The 20858-nt window shown below is 38.4% G+C and overlaps 1 protein-coding gene across 23 annotated transcripts in view; it reads right to left on the bottom strand.

The window, feature by feature from the left end:
- ABI3BP (ABI family member 3 binding protein) overlaps positions 1–20858 on the bottom strand; it is a 234624-nt gene that overhangs the window by 29020 nt on the left and 184746 nt on the right. For 20 of the 23 annotated variants that reach the window (XM_055316193.1, XM_055316195.1, XM_055316200.1 and 17 more), the window contains 7 exons: positions 20693–20770; positions 16413–16478; positions 14620–14694; positions 7319–7396; positions 5580–5684; positions 4122–4250; positions 3407–3475 (listed from right to left, as the gene is read on the bottom strand). In XM_055316193.1, the coding sequence (XP_055172168.1) occupies positions 3407–3475; positions 4122–4250; positions 5580–5684; positions 7319–7396; positions 14620–14694; positions 16413–16478; positions 20693–20770 (600 nt within the window). The remainder of the gene's footprint in view (positions 1–3406; positions 3476–4121; positions 4251–5579; positions 5685–7318; positions 7397–14619; positions 14695–16412; positions 16479–20692; positions 20771–20858) is intronic. The other 3 variants (XM_055316194.1, XM_055316202.1, XM_055316207.1) reach the window with 1 other exon arrangement.

Below are 20858 nucleotides of genomic sequence, written 5' to 3'. Positions count from 1 at the left end.
CTACAGCAGCCCTAGCAAACAAATACAACATTCCTCTTAAGAAGAGCAGAATACATATTCTTTTCAAGTACACACAGAAAATACATCAAGATAGATCATATTCTGGGCCAGAAAAAAGTTTCAGTAAATTTAGAACGATTTAAGTATCTGATAGAGCATGTGATAACAATGGAGTTACACTGAAAACAAGTAACAGAATCATCTCTAGAAAAATCTCAAGATATTTAGAAATTAACTTATATATATCCAAATAATGAGTCAAAGAGCAATCAAAATGGAAATTAAAAAGTATTCAAATAGAGTAAAAATAAATATACAACATCAAAATTTTTGGATGCTGCTTAAATAATATCTAGTGGAAAATTTGTAGCACTAAATGCTATATATTCAAGAAGAAAGGAATCAATGAGCACATATTTTACCTTAAGGAATTAGAAGAGCAAATAAACCACATTAAGAAGAAAAAAATAATAAAGATCAGGGTAAATAGACAAAATCAATGAAACAAAAAGTTGACTTTTTCAGAAGATCAAAAACATGAATAAGCCTACAACCAGTCTGATTAGGCAAAAAAGAAAAAGACACACATTTTCAATAACAGGAATGAGAGATGTGAAATCACTACAGATTATACAGATAATGAAATAATAAGAGAATATTAAGAACTTTATGTCAATAAGTTTGACAACTTGGATGAAATGGACTAACAAATTGAAAGACAAAAATTACCAAAATTCATTAGGGAAGAAAAATATCCTCTTCCCTAAACATTTAGGAAGAAGCAATACCAATTCTAAAGTCTTCCAGGAAACAGAGAGTTCAGCATTATTCTGACACTAAAACTTGACTTTGACATTACAAAAAAGAAAACTACAGACTAATATGAATCACTGAATACAATTCTAAACAAAATTTTACCAAATTAAATCCAACAACATATTAAAATGAGAATACATTTTGACCTAGTGGAGTTTGTCCCTGGAATTAAAAGTTAAAAATTCAAAAACAATTACTTCATTATATAAAAAAAATAAAAAACAATTACTCTATCATATTTCTGTGTATATGAAGAATCATCTTCTAAAGGCAGAAAAGTCATTAGACATAATCTAGCATTTTTCTTTTCCTTCCTTCCTCCCTCCCTTTCTTTTTTCTTTCTTTTCTTTCTTGATTTTATTTATTTATTTATTCATGAGACACATGGAGAGAGGCAGAGACATAGGCAGAGGGAGAAGCAGGCTCTATGCAGGGAGTCTGATGCAGAACTCGATCCCAGGACACTGGGATCACAACCTGAGCTGAAGGCAGAAGCTCAACCACTTAGCCACCCAGGCATCCCTCTAGCACTCCTTTCTGATAATAAGTTACCACCAAAGTAGACACAGAAGAGAATTTTTTCAACCCTATAAAGGGCATCTATGACAAACCTACAAGGTAACATATTTAATAAATTCAGGTGAGAGGCTAAATGCTTTTTCCTTGAGATCAGGAATAAGAAAAGGATACAGTCCATTCTCACTGTATCTATTCAATATTTTACTGGAGGTTCTTGCTAATACAATAAAGCAAGAAAAGAGGCACCCAAGTTAGAAAGGGAGAAATAAAACCCTACTCCCACTAGGAGAAAATATTTGTGAACGTGTATCTGAAAAAGAGGTCTTCTACCAAAAAAATACAAAAAATCTCAGGTAGCCTGAGTGGCTCGTCAGTTAAGTGTCCAACTGTTGATTTATACTCAGGTCATGATCTCAGGGTCCTGGGATCAAGCCCTGCTTGCGGCTCTGCACTCAGTGGGCAGCCTGCTTGAGGATTCTTTCCTTCTCCCTCTGCCCTTCCCCCTGCTCATGCTCTCTTTCTCTTTAAAATAAAAAAAGATAAATAAACTTTTAACGACTCAAACTCAACAGTAATAAGCAATACCATAAAAAATGGACAAAAAATTTGGACACACCAGAACAGGTGGCAAATGACATAAAAAGATGCTCAGCATCCTTAATCATTAGAGATACACAAAGTAAGATAACAATCAGACACTATACACACCTATTAAAATGACTGAAATTGAAAATACTAACCATACTAAGTGTTGTCAACAATGTGGAGGAATTAGGACTCTGATACACTGCTGGCAGAAAGGTTAATAGTACAACTACTGTGGAAAAACAGTTTGTGGTTTCTTAAGATGTTAAATATACACTTATATGATCTAGCCACTGCTTTTGTAGGCAGTTGTCGAAAAGGAATGAAGGCATATGTCTATACAAACACTTGTACATGAATGGTTGTAGCAGCTTTATAGGTAATGTAAAAAAATAATTAGAAAAAACCCAAATGTCATAAACAGGCTTAATAAATGTATATCTATATAATAGTATTCCAGTCAGCAATACAAGAAATGAACTATTGCTACATGTTGCAATATGGATGAATCTTAAAATAATTGTTCTGAATGAAGGAAACCAGACCAGGGACACATGGGTCTGCCTTCGGCTCAGGGCATGATCCTGGGATCGAGTCCCACTTTGGGCTCCCTGCCTGCTTCTCCCTCTGCCTGTGTCTCTGCCTCTCCCTCTCTCTCTCTGTGTCTCTCATGAATAAAAAAATAAAATATTTAAAAAAAATAAAAAAAGAAACCAGACCATAAAAATCCACAAAATGCGTACATATTTATAGTAAAGCAGATCTGTGACTATCTAGGAATTAGAGATTTGGTGGGAGGAATGAGATGGAGGAATTATAAAAGTACATGATGAAACTTTTGGAGGTGGTGCATGTATTTAATTATATTGACAGTTATTTAATTATATTGACAGTGATGATGGTTTCATGGGTATATACATATGTTAAGATTTATCATATTCTTCAGAAAAAATATTACAAAAGGAAATACTGGGCTTGATATCAACGCTCTCTTACTATGGTAGATTTTGATACTGTTCAAAAATATTCTCTATATCCATGGAAGGAATATGCTTCTCCAATCTTTGATTTAAGGTTGGCTATGTGACTTTCTTTGGCCGATAGATCGTGGCAGGTATAAAACAAGGAGGAACTTGAAATACTGTTGTGTTTTTGATCTTCCCACTCTTGACTTTGTATTGTCATTAAAATGGCTTCTCCTGAGTCACTGTTGGTTCCTCATCCTGAGCACCAGAATGAAAAAATATGGAGCAGAGCTGAGCTCAAGCCTTAGGAGGCCCAGCTGTACCAGCTGCTGGAAGCAGAATCACTCAGTGAAGCACAGCGTAGATCAGCTGACCATCAGGTGACTTGGAGACATATGAGAAATAAGTCTACTCATCTATAGTCTACTAAGACTTTGCAGTTATTACACAGCAAAAGCAAACTGATAGTTCCACCAAACACAGCATTGTCGAAATTGAGGTTTGGAGCCAGTCATACATACCTTTGAATCTGGGCTTCCCAAGAGGATCAGTCTCTCTTGTTGGACTTGAGCTAAAGTCAGTTATATTGCCTGAGAATAGAAGATAATAAATGATTTTAGCAAAATATAAAAGAGCTCCTCAATAAAATAAAAAGTACCAAAAACTATAAATATTTAATATGCCTTCTGGTCAATTGCTTGCAATCTTGATTTCCCTTATTATCATTATACATGCTAGTCACAATAAGAGGCCTTTGTGTCCTGCTGCAGGTGTTCTGAGTATACTAAACAATGATTTAAGATTAAAGTAGGTAATACTCACTAATAGATTAATATATATAGGATTTATTTTTTAGTTTCCACACCCAACGTGGGACTTGAACTCATGACCCTGAGATAAGAGTAGCATGCTCTACTGACTGAGCCCAGCAAGCACCTCAAGATATGTATGATTAATAATAACCTCTGATTTAATAAAAAGCAATGGGTAATCTAGATCTTTTCAGAAAGACTACTCTAAAAAAACCTGGTACTTTCTCCTATGTCTAGGAAGGGAAGGACCATGTTCTATCTCAAAGCATTAAACCCAAGTATAATTTCAAAATTTAAAAAGACTCATATTAATCACAAAGTTGAATAAAACAGATAATCCAGAACTGAGACCCTTTCCCTCTAATTTGAAATTTTTTAGTATTTCATAGTTAAGCATCCAGTGTGAAGGGGCTGACATACTAACCAAGATCTTCTCCTGAGGCCGGAGCTGTTGGTTGCTTTTCAAATGTCTCTGTTCTCTCTGAAGGAGCTTCGGTAGGCCTGAGTGTGGCCCTCGGCGGTGGAGAAGTTACTCGGCCTGATGAAATGACTCCTGTGATGTAGAGCCAAAGTAGTCAGGCTTTATAGGAACACTGCCAAGTTCCCCATTTATCTATTCCATAAATATTTATTCAGCACTTACACTATATGCCAGGCTTGGAGAGAACACAAAACCTGTGTCTTTGATCGAAATAGATGTGTGAGCCAAATATATTGAAGCATTATAGATACTGTGGAAGAACTGGATAAGGCCACAGAGAAAGTAAGCAGAGAGAGCAGTATTGTCTATGGGAAAAGGTAAGAGGTGGGTGAGGTGAGGGTAGGAATGTCTTCACAGAAGTTGTTCCAATAAAGACGTGAAGTACTTAGCAGGTAGGTATGAGAGCTATATTCTAGGCAGAGGTTGCATGAAGAACCAAGTCAGGGAAGCATGAAACTACTTGGAGTGTTGAATCTAAAGGGGTGAGAGCCAAGAGTACTTTGGCACGCAGCGAGAGCTGACTGTGCAAGGACAGGGAAGGCCAGATCATGAAGGTCTTCCATAGCATAGGATTTGGATATTGTTTTTAGGTGACAAGGACCCACTGAAAGATTTTCACTACGAAAATAAAACAATGAGATGGGAAGGGGATGAACTGATCGTTCAGGCTTCAAGTCTGGTGGCCAAGAGGGAAGTCAAGAGACTAAAGTAGTTGTAGTAGGCAAAGGCACAGCCGGTGAACTACCTATGGAGCGGTGAGATGGGATGGGAGGGGTTTCACGTGAAAGACAGGAAGGAGATGCAAAGTCTCCACCTGGAGAGTAACTGGCAGCCATGGATCATGGCTGGAGAAGCAGGAAAAAGATGCTCAATGTAGCATCTGTTATGTCCACTTCTACGATATATTCCTGTCCTGTTGCGCAGGCTAGAGCTGCCAGTGTTTTAGGCCTCAGTCTCCCCTTAGTACCAAAATACTGGGGCCAGCACGACTGCTGGTGAGCAGGGGAGCTTTCCATGAGGTGTATGGGATTTCATTTCAAGAGATGATGATAGAGAGAGGACAGGACATCACATTTTCCATTACCCCAGTGGGTTGGCAACGTACAGTACCTCGTCCAAAATAATCCACTTGTTGAAAGGCCTGAGTGAGCTTCTGTCTCACAACATTTAAAAAGCAAACTGGCCTAGATGCCTAGGGATGGTTTCTGGGACCTCCCCCATGCAGAATCAGGATAGAAGCCCAAGGTCCAGGGAAGTTACAGCGTCCAGATTTGGAGGCCAACGTAGGCACATGTCACACACACCGAGGACTTGTCCTGTTGCCAGGCTAGCACCACAAAGGACGTGTGGTTGTCCAGTAAAACTAACATCACGGAGGGAGAAGGTATATGACTGACATACCTGCACTTCCTGGCTTCCCAGTGACATTATTTGGTGGTAAAGGTTTTCTTCGTGGGGGCACAGGTCTAGGTGGCAAGGGTGGGCGGCGCGTGCCTGGGATTGCAGCTAAGAGATTATAGTACAAATAAAGCCCTTGTAAGGATTCACTCCACAAACATGTCAGGCTTTAAAAAATACATCTGATAAGCAGCAATTGGACGACAGAGATTACACAGAAAAGTGTCCATGGGTAACATTCCGATTTTCCTTTAAATTAATGTTGGTAATATACCCAGGAGTAATGAAGCCCATTAACATACGGAAAAAAATATCCTCCAATTATAGATCTATTTGCCTTTTGACATTGTAGAGATAAAGACAATTCAACATCTTAAGTTTCTCACACAGGCTCAACAGTATTTCTGAGTTTCATTGTCCCTCATTGCCTTTGATTTTCAGACAATTTCTTATGTCCTTTTAGTTTTACAGTGTTACAGGATATAATTTTGCCTTCAGTGGATGCTTTCCCCCCACCACACCCAAATCTATTGTAGAATTATAATTGAATAAACACTTGCAGAACTTCTCAAGAGATTACAACAGAGCAGCCTTGATGGCAGAAGCAGTCAGCCTGTGGCCATGGACAGCAGGGGCCCTACGAACAGTTGGGCACTGCACAAGGGCACCCAGCTAGGGATGTGTGAGTGGGAGCTGAAGTTTAACACACACCCTGCTCATTTGTCGATGAGCCCTGGTGCAAGCTTGCCAGCCCAGAGGAAGGGCATATTCTACTGGACCATCTGCCTACAGGGCAGGGGGAAGAGAGATCTTTTTGTGATATGTACAAATTATCTTTTTATACTTTGCACCTTAACCCAAATTTTCAGTCTTGTATTATAGCTTAAAAGTGCACCTCTTTCTTTATATAATGCACGTTGGTTAGAAAAAAAATCTTCAAGTAAAACTGACAATCTAGGAAAATGCCCTGTGACATTAAGTACTCCTTGGGAGACCAGCAAGTGTGCACATGTGTGCATACAGAGAGTTTGGTAACGGAGTGTAGATCTGTAGCCCGGGCATTAGTACACCAGAGGAGGTTTCATAACAACATTTTAAATGGCATAGAATTCTCACTCAGTGAAAACCTTTCCAAATTACCAGCTTCATAATTTTGGCCCATTATGTAGAGCACAGTCTTAAATCAGGAATATAAATCCTATCAGGCAAAAGGATATCACAGTAAATTACACAAGAACAAAACTTGAACATGAACACTAGAATCCACAGAGACACTTCAGCATTTGTCCATCGTGACCCCTCAGATCATTATACAAAGTGATTCTTAAATTAGTTACCCCAAAGATAATATTTTTTTTTAATTTTTTATTTTTTGGGGAGGGCAGGAAGGAGAGAGAAGGGGAGAGAGAGAGAGAGAGTGCAAGAAAGAGCGCAAGCACGTGCAGGGCTGGGGAGGGGCAGAGGGAGAGAGAATCTTAAGCAGACTCCACACCTGACAGCTGGCGCAAGGCTTGATCTCATGACTGAGATCATGACCTGAGCCGAAATCAAGAGTTGGATGCTTAACTGACTGAGCCACCCAGATGCCCCTAAGATAACAGTTTAGAATGTTCCTCTAGCGGCACCCATGTACTGTTGGCATGGGCTGTGAGGATGCTGTTTTTGCTACAACATTTGACATGTGATTACTGCCCAAGTAGCAGAGTAGAGCAAAGTAAGGGAGTCAGTATCCTGCTTCTTACCTGGTTTTTTTGTGGAGTGGGGAGAGTCCAGTGATACATTTTTACCAGCACCTGATGGTTTTGGTGCTTGCTTGATCCCTATGAGTAGAGATAAGGAAAGGGAGTAAGGAGAGAGCAAAAATGTGTTAAAAGTTTTTTTCATACAAACTTGGTAATGAGTGATAATATGCATTCAATACAGAGCAGTGGCATTGGTGTCTTTATACCCAGACATTTTAATTGGCTTCTCCTGTCTGCATATAGAAAGTATTCAAAGTCCTATATTCATGAACTGTAATGGTTTTTCTGAAGAGTTAAGTGTTGATTGGGGATCATGGTTTTGTCTTAATTTTCCATGATGTCCACTCTGCACCACCTTCCTGGGTGGTATGGTCTCACCAAACAGACTTCATCTTCAGTGATTGGGCATTTTTTGCCAATATTCATGAGTACATCCTGTGGTTTTAAAAAAGTTTTCCTTCAACCCCTCCAATGCTCGCCCCCAAAACCTCTTAAAATTCCAGCGTGTTTGGATTTATACTTGGTAAATTGACTTTAAAAATATTCCGGGAGAAGCCTTGGCTGTTACGCTGCATAGGCCACAAACTGGATCTGTTCCTTTGGGATTTGTGAATTAGTCCTGGGCAGGGCCAGAGCTCCAAATTGCGATTTGGAAGAAATTGATCTGAAAATTGTTTTGTGTGATATTTTATCTTCTAAGTCTCTCAAATGCAATCTGGTGGTTATTACTTAGTCATTCACATTAATACCCATGCTTGGAGTTTGGATCCTAAGGAGATCCCTATCCTAAGGAGAGGGGGAGCCGATTTAAATTTTGTCTTCTTTTTTTTTTGACATATTATGCTTTTATATCATAAAATAATCCTTCTTGATGTGGCTGACAGTCATCCTTATGAGAGGACAGAAACAGATATTATCCATACAGTCAAGAATCCATACTCTGAGGACCTGACTATAAACATATTTAAAAAATTAGAATATTTAATATACTAGTCTGTACATTAACAAGGACAACCAAAACCACAACCTTGTTTTGAGTATTCATGTTCTAGGGACTATGTAGTGACATTACACACTCGATCTCATTTAATGTGCAGGCAGATGAATTAAAATAATATTGATTAAAATACAGGAGAAGGTTTGCTTGCCAAAAATCAAATATTAGCAATTGATAAATTATTATAAATCAATATTTTATTAACATAGTAATAACATAATTATTAACGTAATTATTATTATAATTATAATTAACATGAATCTACAAATCCTAGTATTGCAATCCCATACTCTCTGCTCCTTGAATAAGGGATGATATATAAAATCATGGAGAATGTATGGAGTCATGAGTTAAATGTTGCTTATTTGTAGTAGGAAGAATATGTTTTGGGGGTCAATGACTATTTTGTGGCTAATCCCACAGGCATGGCAAAAACAAATGGCTCATTAGTTTTTTTTCCTGTGCCCACTCTCAGTGTAATGTGGTCAGAGAGAGGACTTGGTTGAGTGGTTTGGTTGGAAAAGAACTCATTTGTTCTTGGCCTAGAGGAATGGAAAATATTTCCCTTTATGTCCCTGGGATAACCTGGCTTGGTGAGACAGATTTACCACTACTTTTTCAGAGTAAAAAATGTATTGCGTATTCTAGAAGGCTAGTAGATTATGCATGCCTTTACTGATTCTTCTTCACAGCATTTTCCCAAATATTTCTAAATGAAAGATTGAAAAACACGAAGTATTTTGGCTCAAAGCACCTTCCATATTCACTATCTTATTTGATCCTTACAATGTGGGAGATACCGCTCAGGTCCCAGAGGTGAAGAGACCCAAAGCAAGGGAAGATTAAGCAGCTCACGGCTAGGAAGATGGGACTCAGACCCAGCTCTAAAGCCTTGCTGTTAACCCCTAAGTGGCATAGCACAGCGTCCTGTCTTCTTGTCAGGTTCTTGCTTCTATCGGTCCTCACACAGACTTTAGCTTTAAAGTCCTATCCTCTGTCTTTTGGGTGGTTTCGGGCATCATGAGGCATCAACATTGTGGTCAGATGTCTCTGGCTGGCAAGCATGTGTCATCCAACCACGCCACTAGTGTGTGGGACTTGGAGGACAGCAGATCTCGGCAGTGGACAAGTCCTCTAAGCCACAGGGACTAGTGAATTGGAGATACAGGAGAGAATCCAAAATTCTACAAGATTATGAGTAAGACCAAAGATACAATTTCCCTGGCTTTTTTTCTAACGAGAAAAATCAGCAGAAACCAGCTATTGTGTCACTTTCTGTACAGGTAGAGACAGAAGCATCTTACTGTTAGGATCCTTAAACATAAGTACCCAATTCGATCAGTGGCTAACTTGGACTTTCTTCAGCCTTCAGAAACATAAATGTTGGCAGGGTCTATAAATGTTGATAAGAGCCCTGCCAAAGGCAGCCATGGGGCTCAGGGAAAGGGTATTGACCTGGGGACAGGAGGATGAACTCCAGCTCTGGCCATGCCTACACCTTGCTGTGGTCTGCATGTCAGCCAGGCAGCAATGTGAGCATCAGAGCCCAGACATCAGTGAACTTCTTTTGCTCTGAATCAGAGAGCAAGTGAAGGCCAGAGGTAGCAGAGAGGCAACGGGAAGGCAAAGGAGAAAGCCAGGAAGAGAGATAATATGGAGAAAGAATTCTCAGGAATTGGCACTTAATCAGCCAGTCTGGCCCAGGCTGTGACCTGAATTCTTTTTCCCTCAGGCAGGATTAATCAACATATTTTCTAAAGGGCAGAGTTGGCTCTGGAAGCACCAAGTGGAGCATTAGCAAGCCCCCAATTGCCGTATGGGAGTTCTCCAAAAATCTCTGGATTTACATAGTTTACCCTTTAGCAATTTATTGTCAAAAATGAAGTAATGATTTGGGTATTTTTAACCATGGTAACAAAAAATGTTGCAAACAAACACAGTAAACTGAAAATCCATTTCCAAATGTATTAGACACTATTCCCTGTGACCAAAAAGGGGTGGCATTTATGCATGATTGGTCTCTGTGCCTTTGTCTCCAAATCTTAGCACCTTGCTAAAAAGCCAGGAGTGATGAGCCAGCAGACTGGAAGGGTTAGCCACAGCCCAGAAAAACACATTCCTCATCTCAGAGGAGTCTGGTTTTTGGTTGTCAAGCACGCTCCGTGGGGGCAATCAAGTGTGGATTCCTCATTAGGAGGCAGAGAGAGAAGTCTCAGGTTCAAGTATTTAACATATCTTCTAAACCACATGTGTCAAGCTGGTTTCCAGACTACACGGTGCCTGAAACATAATGGGCCTTCAATAAATAGTGGTTGGATGAAAGAGTACCTGGTACAGCTCAGGAACTTCCTTCTACAGGGAGAAAGTTGGAGATTAACCCTTGATAAGAGAAGCTAGCCTACTCTGCTGGGCAGACAGTAAACATTTTCAGCTTTGTGAACCATACTGTCTCGTCACAATTGTTCCTACCATTCAATTATGAAAACAGGCTATGCTTCAACAAAACTTTATTTATGAAAACAGGCCAGCTTTAGCCTGTGGGGCTACAGTCTTTGTTATCTCCTGGTCTAGCTCATGCTTGTTGCATCTCCACGGTGTAGATCTGAGATGGGCTGTCATTTTTAGAACACATCAGTGGAGCTAAAACACATCTCTGGAAAAACTATAGAAGCAGAGTGCTGGAAAAATAACCCACCTATAACCTCAGTGTTTGTAGGCTACTTGCAGACTTTGAAGTGGAGGCATATTTACAAATATAGCTAAGAACTATGTATAACCCTGGGCAAATATCTGTAATGATGTTATGAAATAAGAAACTTGGCTCAAGATGGTTTAAAGATTCCTGGGGCTTATGGAATCACTGCAAGATTTTTGTAGAGGCCCGAATAATCAAAAGTCCATAAGTTTTGAGGCCTCAATCTCTTTTTTAGTCTTCCACAAGCATGATTTTAAGTGGCATAAGGCCATGAAGAATATGTCTTATAAATAATCCTAAACACTTCCTTTATCAACTGTTTTTTAAGATTTTATTTATTTATTAATGAGAGACACGAGAGACAGAGGGAGGCAGAAACACAGGCAGAGGGAAAAGCAGGCTCCAGGCAGGGAGCCCGATGGGGACTCGATCCCGGGTCTCCAGGATCAGGCCCTGGGCTGAAGGTGGCACTAAACCACTGAGCCATCCGGGCCGCCCTGATTTTTCTTTTTAATGTAAAATATCCAGGCTGAAAATTTCAGCATGAAAAACTACAGGAAAATGTTGTTGAGATGGATGAATAATAAAGATAAGTAATCTGGGCAAGATGTCAAAGTTGATTAGGAATCAGATGATGCAGAAATTAAATCTCATTAAGACTCAATAGAAGCATAGTGGGACTGGGTCAGAGAAGAAAATTAACAATGTAAATAGCTACATTTCTGGTAAAGAAGCCAGAACCAAATTATGCAGAATCAAATTAATGTGGACACATGTAAATCAATATTCTAGAGAGAAGAGATTTTATTTTATTTTTTAAAAGATTTTTATTTATTCATTTGAAAGAGTGAGAGAAAGAGAGAGAGAGAGCACAAGGCAGGGGAGGAGCAGAGAGAGAAGCAGACTCCCCACCGAGCAGGGAGCCTGATGCAGGGGCTCCATCCTAGGACCCTGAGATCATGAGCTGAGCTGAAGGCAGATGCTTAACTAACCAAGCCTCCCAGCCACCCATTGAGAGAAGAGATTTTAAAACATTCTTTTTCTCACAAATTTTTAAAAACCTTACTCTCGAAGCAAATAGTCGGAGATATTAAATTTTCTTTCATAATATCCTACATGTCATCTGTAATTTTCAATGTTTATACCATTTATGTCTTTTTTTTGCCTTATCGCATTGGCTGAATATTTCACTACTATTTTCAGCATAAGTGGTAAAAGTAGGAACCCTTGTGTTCTTGATGTTAGGAGAAAAATATTCACTATTAAGTATGATGTTAGGTGCAGGTTTTTCAGGTGTCCTTTATCAGAGTGAGGAAAATTCCTTCTATTCCTAGTTTTCTGATAATTTCATCACTAATGGATTTTGAATTTTTTTTAAAGATTTTTATTTATCCATTCACGAGAGACGGAGAGACAGAGACATAGGCAGAGGGAGAAGCAGGCTCTCTGTGGGGGCCTGATGTGGGACTTGATTGGGGGACTTTGGGATCACAGCCTAAGTCAAAGGCAGATGCTCAACCACTGAATGACCCAGGCATCCCTGGATTTTGAATTTCATCTAATGGTTGTTTTTTGTATTTATTGAGGTGACCGTATGACTATTCTCCCTTTCTCTGGTAATGAGAATTATATGAATTTGTTTGAATGCTGAGCCAACCTTGCATTCCTGAGGCAAATATCATTTGGTTGTTATGTGATATTGTAGTAGACACGGAGATACATAACCCAGAAACCCAGACCTCCAATCAAAGCACTCTCAGCTGAGGCTGATCCTGAAGGAGGTGAAAGAGAATGCCATCTGCTGACTTCATTCCCCACAGATGGGCAGCATTTCATGAAGGGGAATCCCAACAGACAATAGAACATAGAACATGTGCAATGCATTTTGGTTGGGAAGGGAGGTAGAGCAAAGGAAGCAGACAGTGAGCTCAGCTTTCTCTACCTGTGCTCACCAGCCCATTTCTATTAGCAACCAACTAATTAAAATGCAGAAGCTCTGCAAAGAGGTCATCCTTCCACAGTTTAATCAGATGAGTTAATACTACAAAGCTAATTTCATCTACACAAATGAGTAATAGATGTCAATTTGTGTTACAAGGGGCTCTGAAAAAAATGTTTATATTGTTAGATAGACTTCTAATAATACTGTTTTCCTTCTGGAAGACAATTAGCATTTTCCTAGTGAGAATCAATACTTGGTAACACTGAAGGTTAATGACTTTCAAGTTTGATCATAGCTACCTGTTCTTTCATTTGCTTTGTTGACACAAATGCTTTCTTTTATTTTTACTTAGACAAACTCCAGGGAAGCACTTTGACTATTAACAAGGTGGTTCTGTTTAGAGCCAGATTGTTTATGTCAATCTGAGAAACTATGCATTGCCTAATCCCACAGTTGGGAATAGTAAAAGGAACAGCTGAGCACAAATAGATGTTGGAAAGCTTTCTTGCTTTTCATGAGTCAGGGGTTTATAGTTATTGCCTCATTAAATGACTTGAAGGAAAGTGGATTCCTAGAACTTCACACACTGTAATAAACTAGTAAAAAAAAACATTTTAAAACAAATCTAAATTATTTTTAGACCAAATATCTTTAGGTATTATACACATCTCTTTCTCATTAGGGAACCATCATGGATTAAATATATACACATTAAAGACATTCTAATTTCTAGGCTTTTTTCCATAAGCAAGCACATGATTTGCACTATTCCAAAAAATATTGTGGGGCACTGGGGTGGCTCCATTGGTTATGGGTCCAACTCTTGATTTTGGCTCAAGACAAGATTTCAGGGTCATGAGATAGAGACCCATATGGGGCTCTGCACTGGGCATGGAACCTGCTTAAAATTCTCTCTCTCTCTGCCTCCCATCTCTCCCAATCTTTTAAATGAATGAATGAATACAAGGAAATTCATGTTTCACACTGCCAACAAATGCAGGTCTTTTTTTTTTTTTGATTTTATTTATTTATTTGAGAGAGAGAAAGAGAGAGGGAGAGAGAACACAGGGAGGGAGAGTGAGAGGGAGAAGCAGACTCCCCCACCAAGCAGAGGGCCCAATGTGGGCCTTCATCCAAAGACCCTAAGATCATGACCTAAGCTGAAGGCAGATACTCAACCAACTGAGCCACCCAGGTGCCCCCAAAATGTAGGTCTTATAAAAAAAAATAATGGTACTTGTGAAATTGCCAACTTAAAAACCAAGTGATTATAGTCTTGAAGACTGAACCTGTATATGGAAAGTGGTTTTAGAATTAGAGAAAACAACTATTTTGATATTATCTTTCAATAATACATTTTATACATATTTAATCAGGAACTTTTCAAGAATCAAGACTATATATGGTAGCTGATTGAGTGGTCTGAGTTTAGAAAAGAAAAATTCTTTTTCAGTGTTTTCAGAGACACACCAATTTTTGATGTTGGAATGTTACAATTTCCAATTACAGATATATTAAGAACTTCCAAAACTGGTAAAAAAAAGAAATTGAAGTGTGAATTCAACAAAATTCTTCAAAAGTATTTTGAATAAAAACATTTATTAAAAATACTTTTGTATTTTTAAGTTTAGAGAGGACCAAAAAGGAAATAAATTTGTGATCATTACCTGTTCCCATTCCATTCCCTTTTGGCATCTTACTGGGTTTGAGTCTACTAGGTCTCGTAGTTGTCTTGTTCAGAACTATAATAAAGTGGGAAATAAATAGGTTAGAAATTTTCCTATTAAAACTTTGCAGCCAAGGCAAACAGAAGTTCTCAGAGAGTTGGAAGTCATTTAGGCAACAGGAAAATGCTTGCTTACCAAAAACTATTGCTTTATAATATGGAAACCACAATTCTGGTTTTTAAATCAGACTTGAATTTGGGCTAGAGACCTGATGTTTTTACTCTGAGGTGATCACTGGGCTTAAAGAACTAACTGGCAAGGGTGCTGAAACAGAGGCAAGGGAGTATATACAACTAAATGGGAAATCCCTCACCTCATTTATAAGCACTAGATACATTTCAAAACAGAACTGAAGAAAAATCAGGACTACATATAAACCCAATTAGAAACCAAAACTTGAAGCCCCTTTATGTGCCAAGGCCTTAATTCATAACTCATAAGCTGGTGGGTCTCTTGCCGGGGTCTTTAGGTACAGCTGTTCCCTCAACCTGGTACAAGTCCATTGTTGAACACAGAGTATGATGAAATCATTTTAATTTCTCTCCTGCTCTATGGAGAGACAAAGCATTACCAATACTTTAAGAGGTCACCTGTCTTATCCTCTGGAAGACTCTTCAAGGAAAAGCACCAAGGGTGTTGTGGTTGAGAGAGCAAGTTCCAGAGGCAGATTGCTTGCCTTCTAGTCTACTTCCTAGCTATTCTCGTGTCTTGGCTTCCTCAACTGTGCCCCACAAGATGCATAGCAAGCCTTCAGTCAATGTTAACCACTGTTGTTACAGTTTCATTATTTTGTAGAAATACTTAATATAACCAGCCACACATTAAGCTCTCAACAGCTATCATAGTACAGAGGGCACATGGAGATATGTTTGTTGATAAAAGATGTCTGTGCCTAATTACCTTTAGATATTGGAAAATTACTGCAAAAAAACCACATGGAATATCCATAAACCAAAGGATAGAAATAATTGTTTCTTTTCCCACATCCCTGGAGAGAGGTTGACCAAGAACATTAATTTATAAGCCAGCTTCATGATTCAGAACTTTAAGAAGACAGAATTGCAGCAACAAAGGGGCAGAAAAGCCCAGTGTCTTTGGTCCAAATTTTGCTTTAGCACAAGGGCAATTTACATGAACCAGATCAACCTCTCCAAGTTAACTTTCCCTTAACAAGCTCCAGTGAGGGAGATCCTAAAACTTTTGGAGAATTCAATAAATGTAAAGTATTTCCCAATGTTTAGTTATCATTTTTACTGTGTACAACCTGTAAATTGTGTCTGTGTGTGTTTTATCACCTGAAGGAATCAAGTACAAATGTTCTCCCAGAACAAGAATCTTTTCTATTAGAAGTGACCATCTCTTCTTAAAGAACATTTGAGAGCTAATAGTATCCGAATTGCTAACTCTAATGCTTTTCCTATAATTGCCATAGAAAATTGAAGGAGTATGTGTGAGATTTACATACAAATGCTATTCTAAAAATGCTTCTATGTTGATAAAGTTCCATGGAGTCTTTATATCTGCTCATCCTTAAAAACCTTAGTCACGTTTTATCACTACCATGTATTCATTGTTACCTCTCTACTTATCTACAAGGACCGGAATTTCTACACATCGTTTATTGCCATTTAAGGATATATACCCCTCCTTTGGTGTATGTTGCTGTTTCAATACATTTTATACCTTCCCAGGTATGCTAATTATTTAGGTCACTGGAAAGAGGAACAACTTACCGGGTCTGATGTGTACTTTGTCTGGTGTTCTGGGCCTCACAGAAGTAGTATATAACTTGCGTGGTGCTGAAACAGAGGCAAAGCTTCATAGTTAGTAACTAATATTTCATCAAATGGGGATTTAGCATCGTAGGGACCAAAACTCATACATTTTGCATGGAAGTAGAAAGGATATCCTGAAACCTGCAATCATGCATTACAGCACTGCTGCTAAAGAAAATAAAACAAGTAATCATCTTCATGACCGGAAATAAAGGCACACACAGACTGAGGTAGGTCATTTGCAATGTGTGGTAAGGATTGGTCTTCATTTAGTCCATGTTTCTCAAGGGCATTTATTTTACCCAACGGTTGCTTAACATGGTACGGTTGGCTTAACAAGCCAACTAGCCATCCATCTAGCCTTCTGTCCGTCCGTCCGTCCATCATCCATCCATCCATATCTCTCAATTAGGAAGTCATAGTGGAACATTATTTTGCCAAAGAAGATAGGTAATCTCAAAGTAAATACCTATATTTAGGTAGGTTAAAAGAATAGGAGCATGTGGTCCTAACTCATGAGCCCTGAAATGAATACTCATTTAGTCCTATCTGTTAAAGCTTTAGGAATAGGAGACAATGACCTCTGTTGCCCTTGCCTATCAAGAGAGGGCTAGTAAGGAACAAGAACTGGGACAAGCCCAAGGGAGCAAAACACTGCCTGTCATTTCCTGCTCCTTGGTCCTTAGGGCCTGGCATAGTGATGACTCCTAACGAAGACTTGCTGAATAAATTTTAAAAAATGAGCGACCATTGTAAGCAGGCAAAATCATAACAAACTCCGCTGAAATACTTTTGCTTCCTAAGGTTTTAAAGTGTGGTTTCATCCTGGAATTCCTTCATTTTTCCCTCTTCTACTTTCCTCTTTGACATACCGCACTGCCTCCTTACCACCAACTCTCTTGGTAATTTAATGCTTTAAGACTGGAAAAAATTTTTCTTGCAAACTGTGTGAGTAGATTACATAGTTTTGATGATTCTGTTCACATCTTGAGTGGGTATTTATATAATCATAAATCAGCAATGCTTTGCCTACCATGTTAAAAAAAATACACCTGTGAAACAGATTATAATGTAGCTCATTTATAAGCTTCCAACGTGGAGACTGATGAGCAGAATTTTGCCATACTTCAGGCCAAAAACAGCAGACACATGCTGAAATTCTCTGTAGGGTTAGTGTGGGCCTTTCAAACTGTAGCAGCTAGAGTGAACAGAGCACAGATGTTATACAAAATTAATTCTCATTACACCCTAAAATGTGTAATGATGATTTGCAAATGCTTGTCTTCAAAATTCCCTTTGGGAGTGGTAGGATTCCCTGTGAATTTCAGCTATTTCAGTTTTTCATGTTAATTTCCTCAGTGTTAGATTATTTTAAAGTAATATAAAGATCATGGTTCTTATTAGTCTCATTCTAGAACAAATATGAATTTGAAAACTTTAGACAGGAAAGGGATGTAAAGCAGAACACAAATAATTAGGCCTGTACTCAGTATTTCAAAGCCACAGGATCAGAATTTTTGCTTTACTTTCCCCCCACAGTCTTTACTTAAATCTAGACAATTTTTCATACAAGAGTTGGAGGATTACTTCAGTTTAGACTGTGAGTTACTCATATAGTTCATCACTGAAAAACACACGGCCTTGAGAAAATTGCTCTAGGGTTTTAATTTTAAACTGAAAAAAAAAAAGACAAAGGAGCTTTGTGAACATATGTCCACATAGTTTTTAATGACTAATAATAATTTTAAAAGATGCTTTTGTACCTATTTTTATAAAAATCTATTTAAGAAGAGCATTAATACTATATGAAGATACCATCAGAAAGAAAAACAGGATTATAGGAGAAACACCTTGAAGATCTCATGCTCTGCCCAGCACAGGGAGAGGGTAAGGAAGATATAATTTTCCTGGGTGGGGCAAGACTAAGGGAGTGGAAATGAGTCAAATAAACAGTGATCCCAAAGTATCTCTAGTCAAGTGGATTTCTATTATGGTTTGAGAAAGGCAAAGAAGAGCTTGAACATTTCAGGGCTTTGGTTCTGGTGTGCTGCAGGGAATTGTCAGACAAAAGGGCAAGGGTGTCACAGAGAAAAGGAGCTAGAGATTCTCCTAGGGGGCTCATGCTGCAGGTTTTAGGCACAAAGTTTCTTTGGAGCACTTGGGTCCCCCATCAAGGAAGGTTTGGAGATCAAAAAGCCACGCAGGCCATGGTACATGCGTTGGGAGAGAGCAAAGATCAAGAGGAATCATTTCACCCCTCTGGCAGCTCTCTCAAATTGCGGTGTGCTGTCTTATGCCTTTAATGCCTGATGTTAAAAACACAATACAAAAACCAAAACAGATGACTGACTTCCTCTTCAGTAGAGCTCAGGTACACATTTATGAGGGTTTTATGAGGGTGACACATAGCATGGCTTTGTGAAAGTGGACCTTCTTGGGAAATGCAGTGTATTGGGCTGGCCCAGATTGTGAATGCTACTCCCTTCCTTAAGATGGGTTCTTTCCTAGGGTGTCCTTTGTCACCTCATACTAGTGAATCCCTGGTGAGCTCACTCTAAAGATCCTTGGTCCAAGCCTACAGAAGTGATGAATCCTAGGGCAGCACAGTTTAGGCCAAGCTAATTATCCTCAGAACATACAGTACATTGTATAAATATGTTAAGACATTTCATATAATGATATCAGATCCTGGATATACATCAATCATGAAATTCCTATCTAGTAAAACCATGTTCTAGAAAGAATGATAAAAATTCCACATACACTAGTAATGGTGACACAATACTGATATTCCCATTAAAATAAGAAAAAGCAAAGCAAGGAAAATCAAACCTCTTTTACTCTTAATTCTGAAATCTATAAAGCTCTAAAAAGCTGGAATCTTTTTCATTTGGCGACACAAACTGAATAGTCTTTTTTTAATGCTATTTATAAATATTTATATATTTTGCTGCAGAAACAATGTTTTTAATTTTGAGAATCCAACTATCTTCTATTAAGACACTAATTGTTTCTATTAAGCAAAAATACAAAAAAAAAAAAGCATACAAAAACGAGGGCGTGTTATGGATGCAATGTGATTGACCATCTGTTGGTAATGGTTGAAGCTGGTCATGAGGATGTGGGAGAGCTGTCAGGTTTCTTCTGTGTGGATTTATAAATAAATACAAAGTTAATAAATAGAAAGGTAATAAGGAAAATAACAAACGTTTAAAAACTAATAAAAAATGAAACCAAACAAGTAAAAAAAAGATTGAGAAAATTTACAAGAAGTGTCCTATGCCATAAAGTGTTCTAGTTATGTTTATTTAGCATAAGTACTGCTCTGCTTACTATAAAATACCTTAACATTAGATGTTTATTTAATTATTTTTTAACATTAGATGTTTAAATAATTTTTTTACCATTTCAAATTTCTTGCACCAAATTTTTGCCACAAATTATGACTGACAAGAAGTAAAATAGATGTGTCTTCCAACTACTTAAAAAAAAGTTTACTTTTGGGTTTTGGGCTTCCTACCACATGATAGATGTAGAGATGAACAAAAGCAATAATTTAGAACAAAAATAAAAAAAAACACAAAATTATCAGAAATCCACGACTGATTCTCACCTAAGTAAGATAGAAAAATACAAAAAAGATAGACTTCTAAGAACAGGGTGATAGAACTTTGTGTAGGTGAGTTCACTTCCCAAGAAGTAGAAAGGAAGAAATAAAAGGAAATCTCTCCCAAACCCTCCCTCGATGTTTAAATATTAAGTCATCTTTAAAAAATGATTCTTCTTGTTACGAGTTTCCTTCCTCAGGCCACAATATCAATATGCTCATGGAGAGGAGGAGATGGGATAGAGAGAGGCAGGGAGAGAGCAAGGGGGAGGGAGAGGTGAATGGGGAAGAGAAAAAAGCCAAAACAGACTATTCTTATTTAGATGTGGAAAATGAGGCAAATGAAGGTTAAACAAAGAAAAAAGGCCAGATGGGGGAGGCTTTCCTTCTTAGTTCTCAGCATCATGTGGTCAACCCTATATTCAAAAGCCAAGTTCTAACTGAAGAAATGGTCTTCCCTACATTCGAGTGACGTACATATAAACATTCCTATTTGGCTGATGTCCTGCACCTACGAAATGATGGAACCGAATTCCACTATGATGAAAACTGACATTCTGAAAAGAAAACTTCTTTCCCGCTTAAAAATGAAAGAAAAGCACTTTACTATACGGAAAGGAAATAGCATTACCCGGAGTTGTCTTTGCCAATTCAGTTGTTAGTGGAATCTTAGTTGTGAAGACTCCTTGGGTGGATTGGTGTGTTTCTGCTGGGGAAGAACACAGTAAGGCGGTTGGCTTTCAAGAATTATCACCCTCAACATGTCAAAAAAAAAATCACCCCACATTTTCCACCCC

The sequence above is a fragment of the Nyctereutes procyonoides genome, unplaced genomic scaffold (genome assembly GCF_905146905.1).
Source record: "Nyctereutes procyonoides isolate TBG_1078 unplaced genomic scaffold, NYPRO_anot_genome, whole genome shotgun sequence".
In the NCBI taxonomy this organism is placed as follows: Eukaryota; Metazoa; Chordata; class Mammalia; order Carnivora; family Canidae; genus Nyctereutes; species Nyctereutes procyonoides.
This window is presented reverse-complemented; position numbering and strand designations above follow the sequence as displayed.